This window comes from Schistocerca serialis, chromosome 4, assembly GCF_023864345.2.
Source record: "Schistocerca serialis cubense isolate TAMUIC-IGC-003099 chromosome 4, iqSchSeri2.2, whole genome shotgun sequence".
NCBI lineage: Eukaryota > Metazoa > Arthropoda > Insecta > Orthoptera > Acrididae > Schistocerca > Schistocerca serialis.
Genome location: NC_064641.1, coordinates 803,566,912 through 803,579,609, shown reverse-complemented (window position 1 = coordinate 803,579,609; position 12,698 = coordinate 803,566,912). Strand labels below are relative to the sequence as shown.

Sequence of the window (12,698 nt, the reverse complement as noted above, 5' to 3'; positions counted from 1 at the left end):
CTTTCTGAAGTTCATTTATATTTTGTTCACTGAGCCTTACTGACACGCATGTAGAAAATACACTACAGATGTGTAATACAGTGCAGCTCTTACTTCATAAATCCTTAATTGCTAAAAGTTGACACATTAACATATGCGCCAAAACTAACTTGTAGTACTGCATTAAATGTAACATTGCTTTCTGTAAAAAAAATTGGTTCTTGCTTGTGAAAGAACTGTTTAAATATGAGTTTATGCTTTGTATACTATCCAAGCTTTGACTCTTTACAAAGGAAGATTTCATGCTTGTAACAGTTTGGAAGTGCTACTGGTCTTCAGTTATAAATTTCATGATTACTGTTAGTTTACAAGAAGTGGGAACTAAATGTGCATTGTCTCTGGTCCTTGTAATAGATCCTTTTTGTTTTGTGAGAAAATAAATACAGAGTTCACATATACAGTTCTTTCATTATAGCTAGTAATTTTCAAAATTCTGCTTTAACCATTTAAAAATGAAGTAGTTGTAACATAAAAGCTGTGTGATGTTTGCATGCTGGATTAGAAATTAGTAGAATCTTTGTATAAATGTTATTCAAGAATTAATATGATAGCAAATTCTACTTTATATAGCCCTTGAAAAATTCAAGTGAATATTTTACTCTTAAATCATAAAGTTGGATATTTGAATATGGTAAGTATTGCATTTTAGGTAAGTATAGTACTGAAATTATTTTTGATGTCCAATTTTCCTCCTTTAGGATAAAGTGAGAGATGCAGCAGTGTCAGGAAATCTGGATGCTCCTGAAGGCGGTTTTGATGCTATCATGCAGGCAGTTGTCTGTAGAGACAAAATAGGCTGGAGAGAGAAGGCCCGACGACTCCTTGTGTTCTCTACGGATGCTGGATTCCACTATGCTGGTGATGGCAAGGTATGAATGTGACTGCTTGTGCTCACATCTGTATTCATCATAATATGTCCAGTTGGGCTGTTGTAATGTTTACGTCTGGTTATTGTTGCTTAGCACTTATCCAATAATTGGCCAATTACAGCTTGGTGGCATTGTTAAGCCGAATGATGGAGAGTGTCACTTGGACAGTAGTGGGCTTTATACTCATTCAACTATACAAGATTATCCATCTATATCACAGCTGAATTTGAAAGTCAGAGACAACTCAATTCATGTGATATTTGCTGTGACTGCTGAGCAGTTTTCTGTTTATGACCAGCTGCGGACATATGTTGAAGGCTCATCATCAGGACAGCTGTCTGCAGATTCTTCAAATGTTGTAGATCTTGTAAAAGATCAATACAATGTAAGTTTCTTAAATCACCAATAATTGAACCAGTTGTAATAATGAACCACTTATGTAAACAATATAATTTTTGCTGTTAAAATATGTAATTTTGCCGATTTATGGAAGTATTAATTGTTAAATTTAGGCATATGATTTGTGTTACAGAAAATTTCTTCATCTGTGGAAATGAAAGATAATGCCAGCAGTGCAGTGAGAATCACATATTATACAAGTGGCTTATCTGGAGGAGCAATGAAGCAAACACATAAGGTTGATGGTTTGAAAGTGGGCTCAAAAGTTAAGTTTGAAGCAGAAATTGAAGTGACAGAGTGCCCAAAGAACCGAAAAGATTGGCAGCAGCTTATCCGGATCTATCCAGTTGGTGTCAATGAAAGTCTTCTTGTGGATTTAACAATATTAGGCGACTGCCCCTGTGAACGCAAGTCACATCCTGTAAGTGTTTATGGGATTTTAGACATGTATGTTTAAGGTTGAAAAATGGGCATCTCAGTTCTAAAACTAGTAAATTAGTCTCCACGTAGGAAAAGAACTATTTTTTCTAGACCACTCATATAATGAAGAAAATATGCATCTATTTTGAATTTGTTTTGCTTTTTCATCTCCTGTTTAGACTTACAAAGAGAATGCCATTGAATGTTCGGGAGCTGGAACATATATGTGTGGCATATGTAAATGTGATGCTCAACACTTTGGTCGCAAGTGTGAATGCAGCAGTGAGAGTGGAGGCAAAGAATTTGAAGGTGTGAACACATGCCGACCAGACAACACATCAACTGTTGACTGTTCAGGACGGGGAACATGTATATGTGGAGTGTGTGAGTGTGATTCTCGGCCCAATCCATATGAGGTAGGTAATATCTGAGACTTCTGTATAACTATTTGTTAGAGCTTCAATAATGTATATTAAATTAAATATTTCCAGTGTTGTTCATTCTTTCTCATAGTCCATTTCTGTACTTCCTTTCTCTTTTCCTTCCTCATAACACTTATCAGTGAGTCAGTTTGCTCTGTTAAGGGTGCTCTTACTGTTTTTATATAAGTAAGTTATTTTTTTCTTAATGTTGATGACCATTGAATATTTGATATACTAGTTGCCTGCAGAGCTGGCAGTATCAGTTTCCATTCACATTGAAGAAATGGCAAATGTGTCTCTAAAAGCTTTAATGAGTGATGTTGTTAGATTTCAAAACTGACAGAAGATATTTAGGTATTAATGTGTTTCAGTACAATGATAACTATTCAGATTACAGACTTACTCTATTACAGATGAATTATCACAGTGTTTCTTCACAAACTCCCATTCCTCGAAGATACTAAAGGACATAAAAAAGATAAGAAAAGGAAATTACAGAGTTAAAAAGTGTGTTGGTTTTAAACTTCTGTCTGGAGAAAGAATGTGTCTGTGTTCTCGTTGAAAGGCTTGTAAATTTGCGAGGTCTATTCACTGCAGGATGTTCATGAAAGTGCCTTTTTAATTGGCCTGGACTGTTCATAGATTTCAGACTGTAGTTGGCTAATAAGGGAATTGTAATACTAAAATTAGCGCTAGTAAAATAGTATTCTTTCATACCTCATAGTACCACATTGTGTGTACTAGTCAGGGTTTTGTTGTGACATTTTTCCTAACTGAAAATAAATTCTAAAATTCAAATAATCCTCTGAATATAGCATTTATCATCTTTCTTAAAATTTTGCAGGTTGTATCAGGCACATATTGTGAATGTGACAATTTCACATGTGAATATTCTCATGGTGAAATATGCTCTGGCCCCAGTCATGGTATCTGTGATTGTGGAAAATGTAAATGTAAGCCAGAGTGGACAGGTGTTGCTTGTGACTGTCCAGTGTCCAACCAGACTTGTATATCACCCATAAATGGGGAGGTATGTTCTGGACATGGCGAATGCAACTGTGGAACTTGTTTGTGTGATGACGATGGTGGTGAGAATCGTTACACAGGAAAATTCTGTGAAAGGCGACCGGTAAGTTTCTCAGTTCTTTTGCAACTGGTTGCATGTCTTAATATTGCTGTAGGTTGTTAATAACATTGACACATACATAAAATGAGGGAAAGTATATTATTCCTTCCAGAAATTTCGATTGTTGTTATAATATTGATACAGGTCTTCTTAATGTGTTACGAAACATAATAGTATCTGAAAGCTTCACAATAGGTACTTTCTTTGATTTGTTTATCCTGACTATAATTTTATATCATAGTTCCTTAATTTTTGTTTCAGGGTGTGAAACCACCTTGTGCTGTGTTTAAAGACTGTGTGCAATGTCAAATGTATCATAAAGGAATTCTAACAGAAGAAGAATGTGCAAATTGTACATTTGTACCAATTTCTGTTGATTATGTTGAAGGTACAGTTTTTCATTTTAAATGTTTTGATATTTGTCTTATATGTTGGACCATTCAGTCAAATTCTGGCACATCTGTTAGCATACTTCGGTTGTTCTTTCTTTTATATGTACAAACCATATGAGCCATCTTCCCTCTACTTAATTCCTTTTCCGCTTTGTCATTCTGTCTTCAGTTATTAGTTTCTAACATCTTCTTTTCATTGTCACTGTGTCTGTCATGTCTAACTGTCATTTCTGATAACAAGTTTTTGTATTTGTACACATCTGAAAAGGTGAGAAAACACTTCAAGCTTATCGGATTTCCTGTACTAAAATGCATTATTTCATGATAATCAGGTTTGCACTAAAGACTGTGTTTAGATGATCACATACATCTTTCTTTTTATGCTATTCCTTAGTGTTGTTCACAGAATTATTTTACATTATGGAAACCCTACTATGAATGTGAAACCTCAAATGAGGTTGTTGTTTTATCTTTGTGTCTAAAAATAAAAAAAAACCTGGTATTTCAATTGGAATTAGAAGTTAGTTGAACATATCCAGCGATATTTTAACGTACATGTTTTGTCTCTTCCCTATCATCATTATTTCTTGCTATTGTCCACACACACACACACAAATGCAATTTCCACAGAGATCAATCCATTAAAGACCCAGGTGGAGAGGTTCATCCTTATTTAAGGCAGTAAAAAGTAATTTTATTCTCCAAGAGTGGAGCAAATTAGAAATCTAGTTCTCCATAACACAATTTAAAATCTCATGTACAATGTTGTTATGGAGCAGAGTATTTGCATGCATTAAAATTGAAAGGATGTCTCCATCAGATAATCATTTTCTGTTAAGATATCCTCAGAATACTCTTTTCCAACAAATTTCACACCAGTAAAATGACCAAAACTGAATATGTGGAACACAGCATTGCACAGTGTATATGCTTCTTGCATGTTGCTGAAAATTGTGCAGGTGGGAGGTGAAGATAGTGAAAACTTGGTTTTTCAAAACTACCAATCAACAAAAAAGAGGTTTTAGCACTGCTTTTCTTTCTTATGAAAAAGTTATTGTAGGAGATAGTGCCAAAATTGTACACCGCCAAGAATGGCAACCAGAGTGAGGAATGTCAGCACTGTTTTCAAAATGCATTTCAGATGTTGTAATACATCTACAAGGAGAATGATGCAGGCTGTTTCTGAAGATACAGTGATGGTCATTACTGATACACAGTACTGGCAAAAAGCAGGTTATCTTGAAATTTAGAGTTGATTTGGCAGTAGCACAGAAAGCATTGCAATTTGTAGTAGTACAATTTTGGAACAAGACCAGCAAACTAGATTAGTCATACTGACAAAATCAGTTAAGAGATCCATGAGAGTGCTTTGGAGTCTGAGGACAAAATCATTCAGACAACCCAAGATGTCCAGAAGCAGTCTGACAATGCAGTGTGTGGTAACACACTGGGTTACTTGACCATCATAGCACAACAGGCACATACGGCACACCAGTCACTCCGCATCTACTATTGTAAAGTGGGGCTGCCAGAGGGAGACGCACAGCCAAGCGACCACTCACGATGGGTGGGCTTATTGCTGGGTACTAGTCATGAAAGGGGAAGAAGTTGTAACACTCTGACTAAAATAACTTTGTGATTGATGCAAGTTTAGTGGCAGGTGCCAGCCACTAGCCAATCGTTGTTCTTTCTCAAGCACCACATGCTTTCTGTGGTGCTTGTTTTGTAGGTAGCTGCAGATCTTCATCTAATATGTTTGGCTACTTAATGGCAGCACTGGTCCCTGTCACTGCAATCTGTAAATCACAAAGTTATTTTAATCAGACTATATCAGTATAACTAGTATTTTTAAGTCAAGTGCAGCGTTCAGTGACACCACCTGTGGTATAGACTCTTGGAAAAGATCATATGATAACAGTAGGGGGCGCAGGCAACAGTTTGATTTACAACCTCTTTATAAAGTAAAGGATTATATTGGGCACAAATGTTCTCCATACTACTGTGAAGATCACATCACTTTTTAAGTGGAATGACGAACTCCATGATGAAGCATTCCATGAGATGTGTTAATACATAACTTGAAAAATCACTGAGGATAGGGGATGTTCACACAAGAATGTGACTGATGCATCTCCACCCCTCACTCAGTGAAATCATATGCAGCATGATTTGCATTGGTGCGATTCTGATAAGAGGTCATGTGAAAGGTTTGTTACTAGAAGAATCTAGTCTAACCAAAGTAGTTCTGTACTATTCCAGTGATTTCCAATTTTTTCCTTTGGCATTTTTCAGACAGATTCATGTGGAAGACAAAACTGCTAAATAAATACAATTACAGTTGAAAATGCTATGAGCAAACACTGTGGCATGGACAAAGCCACGGATATTTGAAAAATAGGTGTTCCTCAAGATCCATCTTCCTTGATGTTTACTTTCATCTCATTGAGTCTCACATCTAAATCTCAATTCATATAAAACCAATCAATAAGCAACGTTACCTTCACTTTCACAGCTGCCACACTTTCCACATCAGACCCTCCCTTCCCTACAGCTTAGATATCTAATCTCATACACACGCTCATACATCAGTTACCTAAACATTTATCTAAACGATTCACAAACTTTCCTCTCCTGCAGTGCACAAATATTGTTCAGAAATAAATCTCCAGGGCATTATTCTCTTCTGACAAATACAGTTCCCATTTTAACAAAAATTTGGCAGTGCACTCCTCTTGCCACCTAATTTCGCATGGGTCTCAAATACTTGAGTATGTTACTCTGCCAAGGCTGTGACTTGTAATGAGATAATATCCTACGATATTGTGCATGCACCACCCACTATCACCTTATGTCACCCTCCTGATCTCTGTAATGTCCTTGTTGAAAACAATATGCTTCCCCAGACCCAAGACTCCTGCCATTGTAATCATTTCCCCCATATAGACCCAAGACTCCTGCCATTGTAATCATTTCCTCCTTATAACTTGTCCTGTGCATCCACCCACTATCTCTTACATCAGTCCATCAACAAAACCTAAACAGGCTGAGTGCATCAATGGTCAAACAATACCTGGTTGGTGAGCATTCTGTACGGTATGGCTCATGCCTGCCACACCCAAACCACTGTTTGGACGTCACTTCTGGACTTAACAAACAACCATTTTTTTATTTACTATTATTTTTCTTTTAGGTCCCCCCCCCCCCCCCCCCTCTCTCTCTCTCTCTCTCTCTCTCTCTCTTCCTAGTTCCTAATTACTGTATTCATTTCACTTCCTCTTGCTCCATCTTTACCTCTGACTGTCATCTCTAGACTGAAGCTGGCACAGTGCTTACAATTGTATCTTTGACCTCCTCTCTGACACTCCCCACTTCATCTTCACCTCCTCATGTCCCCACAACAAGTGGAACTCCCCCACTCCCCCAGCCATGTGTCTCAGTGATGTGGCCCATCTTTCTAAACTTCTATATACTTTTTTTTTCTAACAGTTCCAGAAGTTTTTTGTACTTTTACATGTGTGTATTGGCAATACTTAGAATTTTGACATTTATAGGTAAGAACTGGCTAGCCATTCTGTCTCCTTGTATTTTGTGTATGGTTATTAACATTATAGACATTTGGAATAAAAAATGTTTCGTGAAGAATTACTCATGATGGTGTTATTATCCTTCTTCTGTGGCTCATCAATATTTTTTATCTCTTTCAGCGGATGAGGACAAGGGAGAAGTTTTCTGCTCTTATTACGATGAAGACGACTGCCAGTTTCGTTTTGTATATGCCTTTAATGACACAGGCCATGTTCTGGTTAGAGCTCAGGAAGAGCTCGACTGCCCTGCAGAAGTTTATGTCTTAGGTAGGTTATGTGTTGTATTAGATCCATTTAGACATTTCTTGCAGTGATTTCCAAATGATAAATTTTTTGTGCTATATTAACACTTTGGGGATCAGCCACTTAGTAGAATATTGGGCCTAGGAAACTGGCTACTTTAAAGCATTACTGGCACATATTTAATTGACGTAGCTTCAAGAGTAATATATACCAAAAAAGAGCCATGCTTCAAGATTTATTTTTTATATTTACTTTAGTTCTTTGATAAGAGTGTAGATCTTAAAACAATGATGATAGGAAATATAATTATCCTCCCAAGAAAAAATTGCAAGGTGAAGTTTTGAGAAATATCTTCATCTTGAGTTTCCAAACTGTCTTGCTCACTCAACAGATGTGATGTATTTGTGGCAGAATTACAGGTAACGGCAAAACCTAACAAGTGCACACATAAAATTACATCAATGCAATCACATTGGCTCAACCATTCACAACAGCAGCTGTTAGGCCTACTAATGTTTCTTTCACAATGAAACTAGAAACTGACAACAGAAGGCAGCACCAGTCAAGGGACAGGTTGCAAGATGTCCGTACATTGTTCTCATACAAAGTGAGCCCAGTTTTTGGGCAGTAATTGGCTCACATGTCAATAAAATGATGGCCAGACCTGTATTTAGGTGCAGTCTTTTTAACACAAAATTGCAGCCAAAGCTGTGCTTGGCCTTGGTCACCAAAGTGTTAATGCTTTGTTTATATTACATGCAGTGAGCATTATAGTACTAATCCCAAAAGCTTAACAGAAAAACATTTATTTACCAGAAGGTTAAGAAAACCCATTAGTTAAGATCAGAAAAACAAATTGATGTTGCAACTTTCAGTATGCATTTTATTTCCAGGAATTGTACTTGGTGTTATAGCTGCAATTGTTCTCATTGGTTTGGCATTCATTTTGCTCTGGAAAGTTCTCACAACAATTCATGATCGACGAGAATTTGCCCGATTTGAAAAGGAACGAATGATGGCCAAATGGGACACTGTAAGAAGAAAACTTCATTTACACTGCAACTTTCTCATATAAAGTTCATTAAATATAAACCTAATTAATGTGTCATGTATTTCCAGGGTGAAAATCCAATCTACAAGCAAGCAACATCTACTTTCAAAAACCCAACATATGCTGGAAAGTGATCTGCTTGTACTGCTGCCTGTAGCAGAGAGACCTTATTTGAAAATTACTGCCTTTACAGTGAGGACCCAGGGGAGCAAAATTTGTGAACTTGATGACTTCAGTAATTTAGTCATACTAATAATTCTATTTGTATGCGTAAGATTTATCAGTTGATCTGGAAAAACTCTTTTGGTTTTTACTTTTACATTTTTCTCTGACAAACATTTGTCCATTGGTGCAGATGAATAGAATGCAAAAGTGTTGACTTGGAACAATGCTTTTGAAGGTGAACATATTAAACAGCAGTCAACGCTCAGGTGCATTATTGTGCCTCTTCTTATCTACAGTATTTGTATTTTATATCAGATAATTTACAAATTTTAATTAATATTCAGCACAGTTATTTAAGCAGTGTTTGCGTATGGAAGCATTTGGGAACTTAGTTTTTTCAGAATGTAATGCACGAAATTTTTAATGATCTCAGGCATGTTCTGGTCCATGTTCTTCCATACTCACGTAAATCAAGCAAACTAATGCTGTTTAAAATATTTTGATGTATCATCAGACTTTTGAAGTAATAACAGTGCTATGCTGTTTTCCAGAATGATATTTACCACATATACTATTGCACTGATTGGAACAGGGCATTCCTTCCAATTTAATATCACTGTCTTTGAGCCGCTTAAACACCGCTGTTATTCATTGGTGTTATTTATTATGTTCAGTCCAGTTAATGATAATCAGTTAAAGTGTTCCAGCTAGTAGTTTTAAACAAGCAGTTTTTGAAGATTTTTTTTTCTGTGTGGTATTGATGTTTCTAAGGAGATACATATCACATACTTTTGTACCAGTTTTCTGGTGTAGTACATTGAGTTATATATATGTGGTGCTGTTATTTCTTGTGCTAAGTTGGAGAATAAGTGATCAAAGAAAACGAATGAGTTCAGTGAAATTTACTGGTTTCTTGGTGAATGTCTTACATGATGCCTTCATAACATGATGTGCCTTAGTTTTTTAAAAAAAAGAATGATAGTGTTATGGGATAATCTTCATAAATATGTTTACTGTGCAGTTATATGTGCAACTGAAGTCAACGTTTCTTCGTAGGACACATCCAGTTAAGATGAACATTTAATATTTGTTGATCGTTTTGAATCTCTCTACAAAGCTGTGGCTGAAACATAAACTGGGAAAAATTATTTTAGATTTTATACTGTTTTGTAATACACAAAAATATCTTGTAAATATCTAATATTTATATAAAAGAGGATGATTTTGCCAATTATTTTCAGGAAAGGTTTACGTATACTGTCTCCACCTTCATAGGTGCACATGTTGAATAGACGTATGTAAAGCTGAGTAAAACAATTATTTGTGTGTGTGTGTGTGTGTGTGTGTAAGAAAAAGAGAGATTATTTTTAAAATTTGTGATAGCTCTTCTCTTAAAAATCGTCATATTATGATGACATTTACTGTTCTATGTTGGTTTATATGGCATGTGGTTTATAATCACTGGCAGAGAATCTCTTTGCCCAGTGCGACTCTAATGTCTACCTGCTTTGTTGTAACACAAAATAGATAGTGAGTAATCACTATTTGGTGAAAAAGAATAACTGCTTAATTGAAAAATGGAGCATTTGAGGGTTACATGATTACTTAAGAGTTTTTTAACTAGCCAATGCTCCTTAATGACTGAAGTAATGTAGTTATTCTTGTAAAATGGCAGCTTCATTGAGTGCTGTACTTACTGTACAGTTATGACTTACATTATTCACATTACTCATAATACACCTGACCAAAGTCATAACTGTTTGTAATACACTTATTAAGACATCCCTATATTTTTCATTTCAGTCCTCTTTGATATTTGTTCTCCTCTTCTATTTTTCTGTCTGTTCCAGACAAATTCTTTAGTCTCTAGTCTTCCCTTGTCTGCTTTAAGTACTCTCCTATTAACTCTCTCCTTCCAGTGTCTTAAATCTCATTCAGAGCAAGTGCTGCCTATAGAAGAAGAAGAAGGAGTTTGAATTCTTGTAAATAATGAAATTCCCACTGACTTATCATACATGTTATTGCCATCACTTGCATTACAACACACAATGTGTGAGAGTGGCTACCTATGTATCAGATGCCTGGGGTGGATGAAACAAGCTGTGATTGACAGCTGCTTACAGAAAAAGTAATGTCAAAACCTCATGTTTTCCTCAGTTATAAAAATCATTTGCTGGCTTCTCGTTCAAGGAAGTAAAGGAAATATGTGACAGCATAAGGGAAAATGGAAAGCACTCAAACTTAATCATGAGGAGACATGGGTATAACTCCTTGTCTTTTCTGTTTTCCAACCTAGGGCATAGAGTAGTTTTTCCTTTCTCTCTTCCACCTGTAGGTGTTTCTTTTATCGTCTTCTATATCCTTACATGCCATTTGCTTCTAATGAAACAATACTGTTTGAAGTTCAGAGACTGAATCAGTCTCCAACTTCCATTTTTCTGTCTGTAAGCTGTGCTTACAGTACTTGTTGCTCCTATTCTGACGGCTAGTTGTCCTGTTATGTCTCTCATATCAGCTCCATCTATAACTCATTTTCAGCTGGCATTAAACCTTGTCTTTTTTCCTCTATTTATTAGCAAGTAACAATTATCACTTTATTTGGAATTTAGATTTACACCAGTTGTTAGGCATGTATGTATTCATAAAAGCTTTAAATACCTTATTTTTCAAACTTTATGTACACTTAAAACTAGAAAGTTAAATTTGCATTGTGCAATTGACGTGGAGGTAGGGAAAAGAATAGTAACTTGCTTCTTTGCATGTGGTGAAGTAGCATCTCGGGAAACATAGGGTTTACACATTATTACTTGTCATTTGAGATGTGTACATTCATGAATACTGATGTTACTAACACTCATTTTTAAACTTGTAAATAATCATTGATATAATGTTGATCTGTTTGAGCAAAGATCTGCATTTCATTATCTATTAAAATTTTGTTAATGGAGCTAGCTTTCCATTTAATTGTTACATACACTTCAGAAACCTTTTATTTGTTATTAAGCTGTTTTAAGTTATTTGTGCCATGTGAGTCACAGGATGTGAGGGAAATTTGTGCAGCATAAGATTTTGTGATGCTATGACTTTGTTGTGTGTGATACTGTATGTGACTTTTGAACTTATTTTAACATTGTTTTATATTTTTGTCTAATGTGTGATAACTTGTGTCTCTAAATGTTAAGCATCTCTTTCACATATGAATGGCTGTAACATTTATTGTACACTGCCATTGATTAGCTTTAAGTAGATCTGTGTGTGTCATGTGCAACATAACTATGAACTGAAAGTATCTATAGACTGTCGTCTTTAACCGTATTATAAAGTGTGTAAATTGCAGTAGTTTGAAAAAAATTAAACACTGTGATTGTTCTGTGTAATAATGAAATTTCTTCCATAACAGTTACCTTGATATTCATTTCAAAAATATTTCCCTGTTCTGCTAGGTAATTTCAGACATTTTCAAAGTATATTTATCATCACTGCTGTACTTATAATGAGAGTCCCTTGACAATAGGTCGTACCACAGCTCTGTCTGCTTCGGTAACATGAGAAATTGTGTTAATAGGAACTGTTTGTAAAAGAACTTTGAGAGACGAAAAGGAAGTTCTGGCAATACCATGTACACATTTTCAATCTTTTATTCCATTGAAAAACTGTTTATTTTCAAAAACAGTTAGTGGTGAAATAAAATAAAGCATTTTTATGTATTGTGAAAATTCACTGGTGACTCACAGCAACAGGAAAGATACTGGAATTAGAGAGTGCTGTTTACAAGGGCGATGATGACAGATTAAAATGATCACAAAAAACTTTGGGGTAATCCCTGCTAGCTGAGTGACGTGTAAGTAAAATGGTCCCTTGCAAAATCTTTAGAGAGTGTGAAAGTGGACTTGCTCTTTATTAAGTATCCTTTGAATAGGTTCTCTGTCGGTATCATGTACTTTCCTTTCTGATGTAATTACTTCTTAATTTTAATACCAGATATAGA

At 35.7% G+C, this 12,698-nt stretch overlaps 1 protein-coding gene across 2 annotated transcripts in view; it reads left to right on the top strand.

The window, feature by feature from the left end:
* LOC126473405 (integrin beta-PS) overlaps nucleotides 1-12,109 on the top strand; it is a 122,529-nt gene extending 110,420 nt beyond the window's left edge. For both annotated transcript variants that reach the window (XM_050100423.1, XM_050100424.1), the window contains exons 6-14: nucleotides 738-908; nucleotides 1,030-1,293; nucleotides 1,441-1,728; nucleotides 1,907-2,143; nucleotides 2,994-3,278; nucleotides 3,537-3,663; nucleotides 7,372-7,518; nucleotides 8,388-8,527; nucleotides 8,614-12,109. In XM_050100423.1, coding sequence (XP_049956380.1) covers nucleotides 738-908; nucleotides 1,030-1,293; nucleotides 1,441-1,728; nucleotides 1,907-2,143; nucleotides 2,994-3,278; nucleotides 3,537-3,663; nucleotides 7,372-7,518; nucleotides 8,388-8,527; nucleotides 8,614-8,679 — 1,725 coding nt within the window. In that variant the 3' untranslated portion in view covers nucleotides 8,680-12,109. The remainder of the gene's footprint in view (nucleotides 1-737; nucleotides 909-1,029; nucleotides 1,294-1,440; nucleotides 1,729-1,906; nucleotides 2,144-2,993; nucleotides 3,279-3,536; nucleotides 3,664-7,371; nucleotides 7,519-8,387; nucleotides 8,528-8,613) is intronic.
* The last annotated feature ends 589 nt before the right edge of the window (nucleotides 12,110-12,698 follow it).